Source organism: Monodon monoceros, unplaced genomic scaffold (assembly GCF_005190385.1).
Source record: "Monodon monoceros isolate NGI ecotype Baffin Bay Population unplaced genomic scaffold, NGI_Narwhal_1 Super_Scaffold_15, whole genome shotgun sequence".
Taxonomy (NCBI): Eukaryota; Metazoa; Chordata; class Mammalia; order Artiodactyla; family Monodontidae; genus Monodon; species Monodon monoceros.
Window position 1 is genome coordinate 56,788,415 of NW_021703771.1, and position 18,645 is coordinate 56,807,059.

An 18,645-nucleotide genomic window follows, 5' to 3' on the forward strand; every position below is an offset into this window, starting at 1 on the left:
GGGAACACAGCCCTGCTGGGGGCACCAGTAAAAGCTTCATTGTCACACCAGCTACCACTGTGGACAGCGGGAACACAGCCCTGCTGGGGGCACTGTGGGAGGCTGTGTAAAACACACATCTCAGGTTTTCCCACCATAGGGATGAGGGAGCTGAGCTATTTTAAAACACGAGTTCCTCTTCGGTCACGGAGCTAGGCTTCCAGGGGAGGAAGGATGAGTTAATTTCCCCAGCACATACCCTGCCGCACAGCAGGCAGAGCAGTCAGAGCCCCAGTAAATCCTGTGGGAAGGCAGAGCAGGTGAGAGGTAGGTAGGAGTCGGCTGCTGTGCACTGAAGGGGTAGCGTGTGGCTAGGAGATACGGGCCAAGCCCTGACAATGTCTGCTGCACCAGCCCATTCACCCATTTCAAATGCTAGCCGGTCCCCAGAATGAAGTATGCTGGCGTTGCTTGTGATCCAGGAGCAGACATAATAGGGCCAGATAAATGAACAATGCAAGGAATATGTATGTCCTTTCCATACCATAAATGGTATTTTAAGGGCCAGTTCACAGGCCACCTGCTTGGGATAGACCCATGGACAACCAGTGTTCCATAGCAATGCTTCCCAAACCTGACTCCACGTCTGATTCCCTGAGATCTCTAAAATTCAGATTACAGGGCCCAGCCCAGGCCGCCAGAATCTTTCAGGCTAGAGCCTAGGAGTCTGCATTTAAAAAATTCACTTGGGAGTATATCTTCCTGCTTAAAATTTTCCACGACTTCCCATTACCCTTGGAATTAAGACCCTAATTCTGAACATGGCCTACAAAACCAGTGTTATCTGGCCCCTGCCGAACTCTCCAGCTTTTTCTCTACTAGGCTGTTTGTTTTTTTTTTTTCGCGGTACGCAGGCCTCTCACTGCTGTGGCCTCTCCCGCCGCGGAGCACAGGCTCTGGATGCGCAGGCTCAGCGGCCATGGCTCACGGGCCCAGCCGCTCTGCAGCATGTGGGATCCTCCCGGACCGGGGCACGAACCCGTGTCTCCTGCATCGGCAGGCGGACTCTCAACCACTGCGCCACCAGGGAAGCCCTCTACTAGGCTGTTTTTAAACTTAATGCTTCAGCCACCTTGGTCCTCAAACATTCTTTTCTCTCTACCTCGAACCCCCATTCCTACACTTTCCTAGCGAGTCTCTTACCTCTCAGGCTTCAGGTTAACTCCCGTTTCCTTAGGGAAGCTTTTCTGATCCTCCAGACCGTGGGTCAGATTCCTCATTATTATGTGCTTTTGTGTCACACATCCCAACACAATTGACACTTCTGCGTAAATACTTTCTCTGAGCCTGTGTACTTTGCTCGATGATAAGCTCCATGAGGGCAGAGGCCACGTCTTCTGTGATTCTGAGACGCCCTCAGCACCAAGCACACTACCTGGCACTCAGTGAGGTTGGAAGGCCACCATGAATCATCCACCAGCCTTCGAAGGAGATGCTATCAGTCACATAACCTAAGAGGCAGCTGCTTCATAACCTTCTTTTTATTCCAGTAAAACTTCCTACTTTCTCAACTTTGTAAAATCCCCACACTGGATATCTAAGAGGTGAATCCCCCAAACACATACCTACACTTGTATAAATTAGGGCAGTGTTTCCCAAACTGTTGTTTAACTACCTGCCCACGTAGAAAATGGTACTGCGGAAATGACCACATTTGTATGACACAGAGGGCTGCCTCTGGCTGTCAAGAGCTGGGGCCACCGGCGACAGTATCTCAGAGCACTGGTACCCAAGGGTCAGGGCATCCTAGCTGGGAAGCTCTGCCCCACATTGAGAGGGCTCTACCTTGAGTCCTTCTGTGGGTGTGCTGAATGTTTGGGTCTATTTTCCTACAGAGACTTGTCAGATGGCTGGTCAGCTGATGAATGAATTCCCAGTGTGTATTTGGGTAGAAATGTGAGGATGTAATCCTCTCCCAGTTATCCATTCATTCATCAGATGCATAAGAAGTGTCTGTGTCGCATCTAGAGCTTTCAGTGAGATGTTCTCACTTGGGAGAGCAGCAGCTCATCTCTGCCCTTGCCGTGCTGCTGGCAGCAAGATGGTTAGTCTGGGCTCTGCCCATCAGTGGAGGAGCTTTTCCTGGGGACCAATAACCTTAAGTCTCTATGTGTCTACAGCTGAGTAGAAGAAAGTTTCTTTTTCTCTGTATATCTGAATAAAACCTGTGGGTTTCAAACTTTATTTTGCATCAGAAGCATCCGATGCTTGTTAAAATCCAGCCTTGGAGGTACCCTCTCCAGAGATACTGATTCAGAAAATGCAAGCTGCATCCCAGTTCATTTTTAACAAGCATCCCCAGGTGATTGGATGCAAGTGATCTGTAAACCAGGCCTTGAGAATCATTACTGAATATAAAGACCCTTCTGCGGAGTAATAGTTCACAATGTGTTACCAAATAGAGAACATCAGCGTCTATCCCACGTAGTCTTATTCTCATGAAATATATTCTACAGGTGCTTGTAATTGTGTTTCTAAATTAGGTGCTATCGCTATTAAAAACCACATAATGTTTTAAGGTTCCATGTTGTTTATGCCTGCTTAGGGATAACCACAGAAGTACAATAAGGCATTTTAGAGTGGGAGGGAGGGAGACGCAAGAGGGAAGACATATGGGAACATATGTATATGTATAACTGATTCACTTTGTTATAAAGCAGAAACTAACACACCATTGTGAAGCAATTATACCCCAATAAAGATGTTTAAAAAAAAAAAAAACAAAAAAAAAAATACCTGCTAATGCCTGTATTACCTTGCAAGGCAAAGGTAATTACTAACCTATATCCAATGAAAAAATTCAATTCGGTTCTTTAGAGGCCATTAAAACCTACAGCTTTTCAAGTTGTAGGTCTAGTGTTTGTACCCTCAGAGTTACATGGAGCAGCTACAGGAATTGCAGCTTCAATCTAATTCATATATTCAGGATGAATTAGATTTGCCCATCTGTACCCATGAGAAGGGCCCTGAGAAACAGATGGGAATACAGGCTAACATAAAATATGGAACTATAAGCATATATACATCTCTTAATTTGCAAAACTGTAAAATCTAGTAGTATAAAATTAATTTAGAGCCAGAAGTTCTAAAAGATTGCAAAAGTTAATTAGGACTCTTCAGAAACTTTGTTTTGCTTCCTAAGGTTTTCTGGTCCTGAGGGCTTGATGTTGACGACTCAGAAAGTTTCTTTAATGATTGGTCATTCCCTACCTATTGTAAAGCCTCTTTCCCCCTTTTGTTGATGGGCTGCCAGATATGGATTAGGGGCTGTGGAAATTTTCAAATATTCCAGTTCTTGGGAATCTGAGTCAAATCTGTGTAGTTGTTTGTGTGCACCAGGGAGAAGCTGGGTTTTGGTTAAAACACTCACAGTCCTGATGCCAACGGCTGTGACACAAGGCAACCATTCAGAGTGTAAGGAAGAGATGACTGTGTTACTGTTGATGCCTGGGAAGTTGTTAGAACAATATTGTAACAGAGTCTGATTTTCTCTCCTTGAATAGCACTTATTCTTGACTCAGGAGACTCTTTTATAAATAGTAGAAAAGCAATGATATCTGTTCTTTTTCCTATGACAGCAGCGTGAAAGCAGTGCAGTCCTGCTCTTCTTATGCTACGTTATCTTTATGTCCCAGATCTCACCTTATTGGTTAGGGCTTTTCATTTTATAAGAGAACTGATTAATTAATTGATGAATTCATTTTACTGGGGAATTTCCTTGGCATCTTGATAACATCCACTATTATTTACTTACTCATTATATCCCTTTCTTCACTAACATATGTTCCTTATGCTAAATTTTAATTTAATAGCCTTATTAATCAAAATGTTTTATTTGTAGTCATTAGATAAATAGTAAACTGTGTTTATCTCTCCTGGGCTGTGTTTATGAAAACTCTATTAAAACTATTGTTCATGTATAGTCTCAAAAGGGATTTAATTATAAAAACTCTTTATTCGAATGTTACCTGTAGACATGGAAGTTTTAATTGCACTGGTTCTATTTGCCATCTTTTCCGAATCCCTTTGAAGATGGTGACCTCCTTATCCTGAAGCCATAAAGCACAGTCTTCTCTTTATTTGTAGGGGGCATTTTGGAGACAATGCAGGTTCTCTTTTACAGTACCTCTAACATACAACCTTGAGATTCCCATTCTCTGATTTTTTACCTGTGAGTGACCTCAGCCCAGGATTTTTTTTTCAAAATGCTGGGGGCATGCAAAGAGACATCATTTTAACATTCAAAATAGGAAACCCTACATTTTTTATAGCTCTCTGTACATTCACTGTGTCCCCACTTGTTCCTGGGGAGCACAGGTACTCTGCAGCTCTGACAAAGCCCCTGTGAGACTAGAATAAGCTCTTCTGGAAAGAGAAGGATGGGGAGGTTTTAAGGTACGAGCCAAGCCAAACTCATGCTGGAGTCAGAGAGCTGGCTGAAATCCCTGAATTGAAGCAAAATAATTGTTTCATATTGTTTCAATATTATTTTTAACAAACTGATGACCGATTGAAACATAACGGGCTAGGGATTGTTTTTAAATGAAAATTGAAGAAACAGCTGTTGGCATTCAAATGCGATCCTGTTATTATGTATTTACTCTTCTAATGTTTGTTTCACTAATATTTACCACAAATCTCATTTGAGTAAGATAGTAAGACATCTAAAGCATGACACATAATTACACAGAAAAAGAGAATGCTGACTCAAAAAGAAAACATTTTTCCATTTGAGTGTATTCCACTGTCTCAATTAAAAGCCTAAAGAGTATTGTTGAGTAAGATTTTAGTTATGATCATATTTCAATTCAGGCTAAAGAAATGCTGAAATAAATTGGTTGTTGAAAATTCTAAAATCCCAAGAGAAATTGCTGTGTTCCAGACACTCTTCTAGGTGCTTTTAGCTATGTTAGATCATTTAACCCTCATAATGCCTAATGTGGGGTAGGCGCTATTATTACATCCCCATTCAGCAGACAGACCTCTCTCGGTTACAGGTGACACAGCTAGTAAGTAGCAGCCTAGGCAGTCTGACTGTAGGCTGGCTCATAACCATTACTCTAAAGGCTGTTTTAAAACTTGAGGGAAACAGCTTGCTTAAAGAAAATAGGTGTCAGTAGATAATTTTATCCTAAAATATGAGTAATTCTTAAACAGTAATAGCTTCCATTTATCATGCTCCTACTTGTGTGTCTGGCTATATGCTAAGCACTTCCTATACATCGTTTTATTCAGTCCTCAAAAAGCCTGTGAGGTAAAGGATTTATTATCCTTGTTTTACAGGAAGATGCAGCAGAGGATTAGGGAAGTTCAGTAACTTGCTGAAGGTCATATAGAACTTGTAAGTAGCAGAGCCGAAATTTGAGCCAGGACTATTCACTTTCAAAGACCATCAGCGTCACCACTGCTGGGCTGCTTTCTCCATGTTACGATACACCCCCCTGTGTCTAATCAGCTTGTATTCCCTTCCTGAACAAAATTGTTGGTAATGAAAAATGTCGATCAAGAGGAGAAGATAAAGGAGTTTTAAAGTAGAGGAAATTTGTCATATTAAAATACGACAAAAATATTTTTGGTTGTCATTAAAAAAAAAAAAAAATCTGTCAACAAGCATATCTTGCACTCTGTTCCAGAGTGTGTTACAGTATTATCACAGAGTTTTGACATTGTGATATAAACGTGTTTTGTTTATAATTGGAAGACTGTGCAGCTAGAATAACTTTTTGCTTGGGAAGTCGATATCCTAGATAAAGCATTTCATTTTTGCACAGAGAAAGAAATTAATCACAGTACCTGTTCAGTGAGAATTAGCAGTGAAATTTCTAACCTTACAGGTGAGAGAAATATTGGTTGCCCAGTTGAGAAAGTGACTTTTATTTTAAATAAAATATAAAACAAGTAAGAATATTAGTGAGTCAGATTCCTCATTCCTGACCTTATCAGTAAAAGACGGTTTGAAAATAAGATTATGACACCAGAAGGCCAGTTCCCTTTAACTGCATGTAACAAGGATATGTACTGTATTCTGGAAAAACACAAGGGTAAAAAAACAAATAATAATTAAATCTAATTATAGATTTTGGTGTCAGTAAGACCTGGTGCTATACTTGCCCTGAAAATTTGGGATTAACCTCTTTAAGTTTCAGTGGATATAACAACAGAACCTTCTTCCAGTGATTGTTATGAAATAATGGACATGTAAAGAACTCAGCCAATCTTTGGTGCATAATATGTTCTTAAGTATATTGTTTTCTTATTATTACTTCTTATTAATACTGTTTCCACATTTCTGGATGTGCTTGGTCAGGATTCTATTTCTTTCAGGGGTTCTGTTCATCCATCTGTTTCGTAATACCCCTTCTAACAGACTATTCATATTGACCCCACCCTGCCAACCCTCTAGCTAAAGGAAGCATCAGAACCCAAAGGGGCTTAGTCACTTTTAATTTTAAGGAGTTAGCAAAATCAACTTATTAATTGGAAATAAAACATTCAGTGAACATTTCTTGTGGAGTCCTGCATTTGAATTGTTTTTCGGTGAAGATAAATATCCATATGTATATATTCCCAAGTTATATGGGTTAAATTTAATGAAATATCACGAGTTAAAGTAAGGAAAGTAAGAGCTGAACACGCTTCTATAATGAAGGAACACGAATATACAAGCAGAAAGCTTCTTTTTTGCTTCTCTTCAGCGATGGATTATGGCACATTTAGGATGAAGAAACTTTTGGGGTCAATCATCTTATTTTCCTTTTCTATCTCTGTTCCCTCCTAGAAAATGATTCTTTTCCTGCATTTCATAAAATAAGTCATTGGCATTGTATTTGGGCATAAGAATACAGAAGAACTTTCCTCATACTTAGGTCTTACAGCTTTAGTTTACTAAAGTTTACTTTAAAGGAAAACATAATATGCATTATTGAAACCACAAACATGTAACTGTTAATTATCAGTGGACAATTTCAATCATGAAAAATGAAATATACAGAAAATTCTAAGATATAATTTTAGCCTTTGGGCTCAGTTTGGTTTTTTGTTTGTTTGGGGTTTTTTTTTTTTTTTTTAACCATTCATTAAAGCTTTTAGGCAATCTACAGTAATTAATTGGGAATTTATTTTCTTTGACTCTGAAAAATGCCAATTTTAAGTTAGGTCACTCTAATGTGTGATTGTTTCTAATAACTATTAATATAGCCATCCACAAACCACTTATTTCAGTGGCCACAGTACTTACTGGGATAGATTTGTGGGCTCAAAGGTTATTATTTCCAGTTTAATATGAAACAAGTTCAGAAGATCACATAAGCTAATTTTAGCATAATAAGCTGATTTTAACATGTTGTAATTACCAAGTCTAACTTCAACACTGTTTTTACAGAGAAGACGGTTTCCTACTATCACTTCAACTAGTGTCCTTTCTCCAGTTATCAGCAATTTTCTTATTTTCACTCTACCTCCATCTCCCCACTTTCTATGGAGTAAGAGCCTCCATAGTAATTAATTGATTTCTCTTGGAAAAAAATTTTTATTGCATAATAACGGTGATTCTTCCCATTCTCAGATAAGCAAGTATTCTTCAGCAGTTGTGATAAGTTGTTTTTAGTATGAAGTAAGCCAGGGAGCTCAGATTCCAGTGAAATTTCATGTGTCTCTGGAAATGATCTTTCTAAGAACTAGTGAACATTTTATTTATCTCATGCTTACTGTGTTGGCATCATTGTGTTAAATTATTATTGTTACAAAAAGGGAGTAAATTAGTGCCTTGGTAACTAAGACTATAGAACTCCTTTATATTTTGTTGGGATATTTGGTTTCAAAGGTATTATCCCTTTTCTTAACACTGAACAGAAGTGTGATCTGAGTCTTCAAGAAACTAAGGATATATTTGTAAAGGTAACAGCATTTGAAACAACAGAACATCATAAGTACAGAGTATTATAGAGTATTATAAAGGATTTATTTTGAACCCTGAGAACGGAATACATTAGGTTAAAAATTTTAAATCCCTGAAGCTTAGTTTTAAAGAAAATATAAGCAGCCTGTGCCTGGTTTCCTTTAAAGCCATTTTTGTCACTGACTTCAGGGTAAAGCTCTGAATTAGGATTGGAATGGGTCCATTCCACTTTAGAGTATTCTTGGCATGGTTAGATTAGCATTAGTTCATTCCTGGTGAGAAAGAGGTGGAATCAGTTCAGCCTATGAATTTGACCTGATTAAGCCAGGAAAAGCTTCCTAGAATTGAGTTTGATTCTCCTGGGCAATCTCAGCCTCAATCTCAAATTCTGGAGCTGAGTAGTATATAGTGACTTGATTAAATGGTATGGACTTTAAAACCATTTTCCTACTTAAAATTGTAGTCTTACCATACAGTACAAGTAAAATTCCTCATGAATACATGTCCCAATTTGAAGCTGAACTATTCAGTAGCCACATTTTCCAGAATAGTTAATCTTAATACCATTCTTAGCTTTAAAATCTTTCTGAACAGTAAATGAAAATTGATAATGAGAAAATGAACATTTATAGGTGTTTTAATTTTATTTTATTATTTTTAATTTTTTTTTCTTTTTTTCTTTTTTTGCGTTACGCGGGCCTCTCACTGTTGTGGCCTCTCCCGCTGCGGAGCACAGGCTCCGGACGCGCAGGCTCAGTGGCCATGGGTCACGAGCCCAGCCGCTCCGCGGCACGTGGGATCTTCTCGGACCGGGGCACGAACCCGTGTGCCCTGCATCGGCAGGCGAACTCTCAACCTCTGCGCCACCAGGGAAGTCCCTATAGGTGTTTTTAGTATTAATTGCTTCTTAGTAAAACTGAAAATCCTTTCTAACATTTTAATGGTATCATTTGTTTTTAAATTAAAAAAAAAAAACAGTTGCTGAGGTGCAGTTTTGAGCCATTCCCTTTTTTTTGTACTTCAATTTTTATTTTTTTTTTATATACATCAGGTTCTTATTATCTGTTTTATACATATTAGTGTATATATGTCAATCCCAGTCTCCCAGTTCATCCCACCACTACCACCCACCCCCACTTTCCCATTTCTTTAAACGTTTCTATTACAAAATATTAAAGCACCTATCTTTTCTCAGAGACCAGCATGCTGATGATGTCAAAGAAGACTTTGAAGAGAGAACAGTGAGTGAAATGAGGACATCACATGAAGCCACAGGTACCCATAATAATCTCATATTATTGATGGGTATTACTGATGGGTATTGATGGGTATTACTATTAATACTCAACAATCAAAACTTAACTGGAATGTAGCAGTCCCTTTTATATATTAAAGATAAACTTCATTTGGTTGGTTCTGTTACCACAGGCAATAAAAGTTTATTGTTCAGGATAAATTTGGTGTATACTTCACAATGATATGGATCCATCTGTGACCTGTATTTACAGTCTCTTTCACATATCTGTACAATATTGTATATAAAGTTTGGATAAGGCATTCTATTTGGTCCTTGTAAATTTTTTTGATATTGTTGATATCATTTGCTTCATATGTTTCAGACTCATCTCAGAATGTGTTGAAATTCCAATAGAACTAATATGGTCTTAATCTAATACCACAAAATGAAAAGGAAATTGCTTGAACAAACGTTTTAAGTTGTACTGGAGAAAGTAATTTGTCTTGCATCTTTGCTGAATAGATATTACAGTGGTTTAACTGAACAATGAAGTCGTAATGACTGTTACTCATACTATAGATTTATGCATAGTGTTATAATTATTGTTTATTTTTTATAAGAAAATGTTGTCCCGATTATGATTTTAATGATTGTCCCTGGGGACTTTGCTTGTCATGTGCTTTATTTGGTTTAGACTGTTTATAAGATTGTAGAATGGCACCTAAGGACTGTTTGCCTATAATGACCTATTCCATAAGTGATGCTTTGATTTCCATATCTGATTGTCATAAAGCAGTAATTTATGATTAATTTAAAAGTTATATTCTCTGCTGTCCTCAGCATGTTTTATGGTGTTTAGTCTTGCACCACATACAAACCCTTCAGATGGCCAGGGTTTGCATCCCTGATCTACCTCCTGCTAGCTGTGTAATCTTGGACATTTCATGGAATACCTTTCAGTGCTTGTTTCCTTATCTGTCCAGAAGGTTGATGATGGTAACTCCCTCCCACAGTTGTTATGGGGATTGAGTACAGTAACATTTGTAACTTGCTTAGAACAGTGCTTGGCACATAATAAGTGCTATAATGTTTCTGGTCATTTAGAAAGGAAGAAAAACATTTAATTTACGAAGCTTTTGTCATCAGGGTATATCGGGTTCTTAATCAAAGGCTTCAGCCTTTCTTTGTGAATGGTGGTTAGGAGCACGGCCTTCATTCTCTTCTCAGCTCCACCAGTACTAGCTGTGTGGCTGGCTTTGGGAAAAGTATTTAACTTCTCTGTTCCTCAGTTTCTTAATAGTACCCACATCACTGGATTATTATGAGGAATAAATGCATCAGTGGCCAAAGTATTAGCTGCTAGTGGTAGTAGTAGTAATAGCAGAAGTAGTAGTAGTATTGTGAAATGAGTGTCTATTGCATGGAATTATCTGATCATTGCAAGGTTTAGGTAGATTCATAATAAAATCTTCTGGGCTCTGAACTTTTTGAGGGAGTAATAATTTGACAACCTTTTCAGTTTCTTCCTAACTTGGTGATGCAATTCACTTTTCATTTTATTTGCTGAGCTGATTTTGATCATTTTTTTCTGAACATAGTCTAATTAATGGAGAATTTCAGGTTTATTAACAGGATATGCATGGTGTTCTCTCTTTTTCTGTGGTAGTTTTATGTCTTTTCAAACTTTGTATATTTTTATCCTGTTTTTTAAATTTGAATTGCCTGAGTTTTTCTGTTTTACAATTCTTTCCCAAGAAACATTGCTAGGATCCATATATAACTCTTTGTTATTTTTGTCACCCATAAAACCTATAGTTCAATATGCGTATTTTACTTACTGTCTTATTTTTCATTAGTGAAAGGGAGCCTCATAAAAACAAGCTGCTTTGAGAATTTTTGCACATATGTTCCTAAGTAAGGTTCGCATATTAATATCTCATCCAGTTTTAGCCTCCTAAAATGAGTTTGATGACTTCCCTTCTCTTTTGAAACATTTTATGTAAAACTTCCATAAAGTTAATTTTTACTGCAGTGAAATCATGTTATGATTGTCAGCTTTTATTTAACTGCTTTCTTAGCTTTAGATTTCCTTTCTTTCTTTTTTTTTTTTTTTGAAAATTTTTTCCAGATTCATGTTGTATGGAAAAGATTTGAATTTCACTTCCTGACGTTACCATTTAAGAGTTTATTGGTTGTCTTTCCCTGGACCCCATGATCCTTCAGTCCAAAATGAGATCTTATGGTGTCTGAGGGCTCCTGTATCTTGGTGATGTTGGTGATATCTCAGATCCTAGTCAGTGGGCGGATGCGTTTAGTTTTTTCTGTCCTCCTGCCTCTCAGGTCTCAGTAGAGCCATGACCTAGTGTCTCAGATTGGGCTCTCCGGAAACAGACATTGGGAGTGCTGTGTGCAGAAGGTTTTTGGTGGGTACTTTTGGGAATGATACCAATGAGAGAGTGAGAGAAGCAACAGTGGGCAGAATGAGCTGTGATGCAGTTATAGCAGAAGCCTCAGTCGATCCCACAAATGAGCTCCAGATGACCCTTCCGAGTTATCCCGAATTTAGGCGTGAGGACCAGGCCTTTGTATTGACCAGTCCTTGGATGTTGGCTGAGGGGGCCGTGTCCTTGGGCAAGGAGCCTCCCTTTGGCTTAGGGCAGTTCCTGGAGAGGGAGGTAGCTCTGAGGCATCAGCAGTCAGCAGGTAGGAGAATGAATCTCTGGGTTCCGAAGGGGGAGCCCACCACAGTGTCCACTACACCTAGCTAGTCATTTGGTCTCTGACTTTCCTTTAAGAAAAATCAAACAGAACTGAGAAAAACTGAACAACAAACCAGAACATCCTTTCACATATGTGGGATTAGGCCCAATTCAATCCAATCTTCTTGTTTTAGACAATGAATCTGGCTCCTAAATTCAGTCTTTTCATTATTTTGCCTGAGATGTCATGCGCTTTATTTACTTTTTTTTTTAGATCCAGGATTTTTTTTTTGATCCAGAAAAATTCCTTCAGCTATTATTTTTGTTATTACTTTTGTTCTTTTCTCCTTTTTGATTGGTAATACCTTTAACTCTTGGGTTAGATCCAAAGGATGATATTCAAAATATTTAACAATTGGTTTGACAGCCAACATTGCACAGGACAGTTAAAACAAACACCAGCCACCAGCCTTCGTGCTGGAGCAGAGTTTGGAAGCTCCATGCTGTACTTCGGTGCAGCATCTGGAAGTCCCGCAAGGGCCTGACTGCTGAGGGTGGAGGGGACTATTACCAGCCATTATGGAAGTATTTTAATATTTCAACAGCTTATGCATTTTTTGATACTCTAGACATATTTCTCAAGTTGAAATGTCTTACTCTAGCTCTGTCAAGTCTACTAGTTACTGCCTTTAGCATGAATTTTAATAGTGGTTTTTATTTTCCTTTAATTTCCTGCACTGGCTTGTTTTTTTCTTTTCATAGCCTGTTTTGTTTTGTAGACGTCATGTTCCCTTGTGCCTTACTAAAATCATGAAACGCTTCTGTCAATAAATCAATAGTCCTCTCCCAATGTTTTGTAGAACTTATCAGAGGCCCCTGGTGATTGTTTTTTATTTTATCATTTTTGAGTGCAGAGAAGTTTCCCCAGGTTTTTTGTGAAGAGCACTTACCCCTCAATGCTCCCATTTGGGTGCCGGTAGAATTCCTCTTTCACACCTGAGCCTGAGGGTCAGGTAGATATGCTGAGCCTAGTAGGTGCTCACCAGTGTTCATTCACAATGTCATTCACCAGTGGTGGAATAGGGGATAGGGGAAAGGAGAGAAATCTTCTTGTAGTTTGTGCACTATTTAGTATAGAGGAGTCTGAAAAGAAGCCACCCTGTATTCCTTACAGCTAGTAGGATTTAAGATTCAGTAAGCCCATGAGAACTATTTTGTTTGGAGTCTTAGAGCAAATTGATTTTTAAAAGCACTTCCCCCTAGAAAAACATCTTCCTACCTTGTTTCTTCAGTTAATTCAATTTAATTCCATACAATATGTGTGATTTTGATGTTTTGATGATTGCCACTATGCTACCGAATTTGACCTTTGGGGACCTTTACTGAATACAATGCATCACTTTTTCTTCTTTTTCTTTTTGTTGGCTTCTGTCTCCTTTGCCTGAAAAATAAACTAATTCATTTCCTCCATTGTAGGAAGGTCCATTAATAAAGGATCCTATAAATTGACCTTCAAATTTAAACTCCTGTATTCCTGGGAAACGTGTAATTTTCTTTTCCCTTCTGCAAACATTCTCTCTCAGGGGTGCTGATATGCAGAAAGAGTTGAATTTTATTTTGTAATGTACTAGATTCTCACTTGAAAAATCAGGCTTGCCTCTTGCTTCCATAGCAATTGGTTTTTATTTTGGTTGTTAACCTTGAAATGATCCTCAAATATTTTTCACGTCTGCGTTTAGGATCTTGGAGCTAATTTTATCCACATTCCTTGATGCTGTGATCCATTTATTTTACCCAATCATTGTTATTGTTTATCCTTTTTATATTTAGTCACCAGTTAGTAACTCCATTAAAAAAAACTTGGTTGACAGATGTATCCCATTTCTCCTGGCTTTCTTTCCTTTCACATTAAGAGCATTTTTTTATAGACTCATGGAATATTAGCTTAAAAGGGTCACTGATTCCTTTTCATCTTTGCCTTTTTATATTCAGGATACTCTCAGTGGCATGCCTTTCTTTCAAGATAGGAATAAGTTTTCCCACTTGCTGAGTCTTTACTATATGTCAGACACCGGAATAAGCATTTTTAAAAATATCATGTAGTCGTTACAGTGATCCTGTCACATTGATTTAGCCAAAATTTAGAGCTAGTTAGTGGCAGAACAGGGACTTGAATCCATGTATATCAGACTCTTAAACTCAGCCCCTTGACCATGACCCTATACTTTCTTATTAGGAGACAGAAGATCCAGGGTCACTTTCTGATGCTTCCCCTATCTCACAGGGTGGCTTTGGGCTTTGCCTTATCTCACAATGTGTTTTCCTCATCTTCGGGATAGCTACCTCCTAGCATTGTTTTGAAACTAAAATGAAACAAGGCAGCTGGAGATTCTGGTCTCACTTCTGTCCCTGGCTTCAAGGGATAGGAATGAGTCAGGACAAGTGGTAAGTCATGCTGTGGCTTGTTGATTTAGCATTGTTCAGACTTGGAAACAGGAAGCAGAATGGGATCTGAGTCCGAAAGCAGCAGGGTGCATGAAGAGAACTTTTTCTTTTCTCTGGAACTTGCCCTCCCTGTGGTTCTACTGGGCCCGGATGGGAACAGTCCTATAGGAAGCAGGTTCTCATGCTCCATGGTAGTGAAGACATCTCTTTCTGCTGGGAGATTTCATGTTTGGTTTAGATGGTGGTCTCTATTCTGAAGATTTATTGTCTTGATTCTGCATGAAACACTGGAGGATATATTTCTTCAGGATCACCTTTATCAGACCTGTCTTCTCACAAGGGTTAATCGTCTCCTTCACTTTTTCCTACCCTAAGCCAAATCAAGGATTTTTAATACCTCTATTCTCAACCAGAACTGAGAGACATTTGTATTTGCAAATTTCTGCTTTGGATAACTACATTATTATCTATTAAACTTCATTTCAAGAAAGTCTCCAAGAATATGCTGTATTGATGTAGCCCTCTACATTGCATTGTAAGTGCTGAATAAGTAATTGCTGAATGAGTGATTTCCATATTATAAACAATATATGTAAATGGTAGAGGCAGGGCTTTACTATCCATCCATTAAGTATCAACATAAGAAAAATATTCCTCATTTGATAATTGTCTAGAGAGATGAAATAGCAGTAAGACCAAAGATCCACAAAGTTATTTCTCTTAACGCTACTCCCATCTAATATTTTCTTGCTTCTGATATTAAGGGAGCCCAGCAATTGATGTTTCAATAATTATTTCCAAAAATGCATTAAATTGCTTTCCAAGTCACCAAAGTGAGGCTTTCATTTTTTTGTTATTATTTTGAGTAACAATAAGTAGCTTATCCAATATCAGCTTCTGGTTTTATGTAACTTATTGTGAAAATAACATATTTATTATAGAATAATTAGAAAATACAGGGAATCAAATAGCAGAAACTCAAAATTATCTGTAATTTTATTTTCTAACACACCATTTTCTGAATTTGGGGGAGTTTTTTGGGGATTTTTTAATATCTGAAATATTGTACTAACTACTTTGTAACGTGCAGTTTTCTAACTACGTAATATTACAATAATTTTTACCTAACTATTTATACTAATTACAAAATAATATTAAATATCCCCTCTGTGGATCGATGATCAATGCAGCATCATTTAATGGACCAATCTCTAGTGGGTATCTAAGCTGGTTATTTCCTGTCTCTCACTATTATAAATGCTCTTGCAGTAAACCTTGGTAGTGATTAGGATTAGGGGTGTGTGTGTGTGTGTGTGTGTGTGACATAAAACACATACAAGTGGTTTATATCAGGTAAAAGCAGTTTCTCTCTCTCTCACATGGAGGAGGCTCAAAGGTAGGTGCTCCAGGATTTAATGGTACTCAACAGTATTAGGAAGTCAGGTTCCATGTATCTTGTTGCTCTCCTTTGCAGAGTGTCTGTTCTCAAGGTCCTATCTTGGTCAAGGGTGGTTCTGGGGGGCTAGTTATTCAGTTACTGTTCTCCCCAGGAGGAAGGAGAGTCAGGGTGTGGGAGTAGTGAGAAGAAGTTTGACCATATACCTTGGGTAAATTTTCTTCTTGGGAAACTTCAAAAAAATACAGAGAACTCCTTAAAAAATATTATTTTTCATGCAGGTAAATCATTTGAGAGGAGGGTGGTGAGAAATCTGACCCTCATAAAATGCTATTGGCAGAACTGTCTTCCAGAATAAAAAAGCTTTGTTTTCTAAAGCACATTATACACATTCAAACCTGCTCTTCCCTACTCTCTGCACTGAGCCAGCTACTTGAGCCAGAGTCTGTGTGCGTTTATTTTAGTCTATATCACATGTTAAAATAAAAACCTGGAGTCACATTTCTTTGCATTTCAAGGGATCCAATACATATCCACTCAAATGAAGTTGTTTTCTTTATCCTTTTTGGATTGGGAGCGTGTACCTAACATCTTCTGAGGAGATGGCATATTCTGTGGTTGGTAAATGCCACAGTTGCCCCATTCGTCAGAAAATAACACGGGGCATCAGTGAACATGAAAGAATCAGCAAAAGGAAGGGGGGTCTTAAGGTGAAGGATGGAAAGTTGGTATTAGTATTGGAGTGGTGTGTGAGTCTAGGCCTACGTATGATGTCAGCTTCGAAGACATGCAGACGCTACCAGAAATACAGGAGCTTTAGGGTTTTTAGTCACTTCTTTAGAATGGCTCAGTTATTTTTCTAAGGAATAATGATGTAGGAGCATTAGAAGTGAACTGTGAATAATACAACTTTAGCAGGAATAGAATGAACATAGAATGGAGCTTCAGTGAAGGAGGAAACAGTGCCAAGTGTCAACAGAACATAAATAGTTATAGAAGAAAGTGTATGGCTTTGGAAAAAACTGACACTCTGTGGCAGGCAATCCAAATACAAGTTACAAAGTAGACTGTGTTGTTTTACTCTAATGTGGAACTAGAACTCTTACCATTTCATGTAAGTCCATCTCCTGAAGGATTTACAAATAATGTGTTGCAAATAATTGCTGAACTCTTGGGACTGTCTGAGATTAAGGAATGTTTTTAAGTTACCCCATATTTATGCAAAACAAAGCTTTCTTGAACTCTGGGCAATTTTAAAAGAATGAAAACAAACTGGTACAGGTTTGTATATTTGGCTCATAATAGATTTTCAGTAAGATAGGATGAAGACCTAAAACCTTAAAACCAATTATATGAGATTCGGTGGATGATCATGTGGAAAGAGGGACCATGAAGGGTTTTTTATCAAATATTTGAAGAATTGAAAGGTTTCATGGGGAGCAGACACAGTTTTCTATATGAACTCACTCAGGTAGAGCAAGGACCAGTGGGTGTTAGCTCCAGTAAGATAGATTTTTTTTTTCTTTTAATTCAGTATAGCGACTTTTCTAACATTCAGAGCAATTCAAATTTAGATTAGGCTAGTTGAAGAGAAAAGTTATCAAAGATCCACAATAAAACAGTAGGAAGTAGTTTTTAAAAAACTATACCACTTATAATAGCAACAGAAAACATCAGACACACAAAAATAAATTTAACAAAAGATATGCAAGACCTCTACGTGAAAATGACAAAACATTGAAGAGGGGTATTTTAAGATCCAAAGAAATGGAGAGAGATTCCTTGTTCTTGGATTGAAAGGCTTGATATTGTGAAGGTGTTATCTCTCACCAAATTGATGTATATTCAGTGGTTATCCCAATGTAAATCCTAGCATTTTTTTTAACAAGCAGATCCTACAGTTGGAAATGCAAAGGGGTAAGGATAGTCAAGGAGTCTTGAAGAAGACCTAGATCGCAGATATCAGTACACTCATAAAATGAGAGTAATTAAAGCCTGTGGGTCGGTGTGAAGAGACCAGTGGAACAGAAGAGAATATTTGAAAACACATTTAGATTTATTTTTAAGCTGGCACTGCAGTACAGCAGGGAAAGGATGGTTGGTCTTTTTCATTAAATCATGGTTGGGCAATTAGAAGTCCATGTGGAAAAAAAACATGAATATTGATCTTTACCTCATACCATACACAAAAATAAATTTCAGATGGATTGTGATCTCAGCGTGAAAGGTAAAACAAAGTGTTCAGAGGAAAACAGAGGAGGCTATCTTCAGGACCTTGGGGTGAGCAAAGATTTCTTCAAAAGTACTATCCCTAAAAGAATAAATTTTACTACAATTAAGAACTTCTGTTTATCAAAAGGCCTTTTTAAGAGAGTAAAAAGAAGACACAGAGTGGGAGGAGATATAAATAATACATATTTTCAAGAAAGGATTCTTACCCAGAGTATAGATAGATAGATAGATAGATAGATAACTTCTACAAATCAGTAAGAAAAAGGCAAGATGACCTGATGGAAAAATGGGCATAAAATAGATAAGTACTTCACAAAAGAGGTTCTCCATATGACCGATGAACTTGCAAAAAGATTGTCAACTTTGGCATCAGACAAATGCAGTTGTAACCACAATATGAGGCCGTGACACCCGCACCGAAAGGGTCACAGTGAGCAGGAGAGACGGTACCGCAGCTGATAAGAACGCGTGAGGAGCGTTTGCAACACTTGTGCTGTTAGTAGGTGTGTACTACACAGCTGTTTTGAAAAACTGGTGGAATTTGCTGAGGCTTAATGTACACAAACGTTATAACCACGAAGTCCCACTCTTCAGTATGTATGCAACAGAAAGGCATGCATATATTCAAGAAAAGATATGTACAAGAGCGTGCACAGCAACACTGTCGGTCTTAGCCAAAACTTAAGAACAACTCAAATGT

General features: G+C 38.1%; 1 protein-coding gene across 5 annotated transcripts in view; it reads left to right on the top strand.

Annotated features, from left to right (window-relative positions):
• L3MBTL3 (L3MBTL histone methyl-lysine binding protein 3) overlaps positions 1 to 18,645 on the top strand; it is a 118,224-nt gene that overhangs the window by 90,579 nt on the left and 9,000 nt on the right. For all 5 annotated transcript variants that reach the window (XM_029224027.1, XM_029224022.1, XM_029224025.1 and 2 more), the window contains one exon: positions 9,132 to 9,211. In XM_029224027.1, the coding sequence (XP_029079860.1) occupies positions 9,132 to 9,211 (80 nt within the window). The remainder of the gene's footprint in view (positions 1 to 9,131; positions 9,212 to 18,645) is intronic.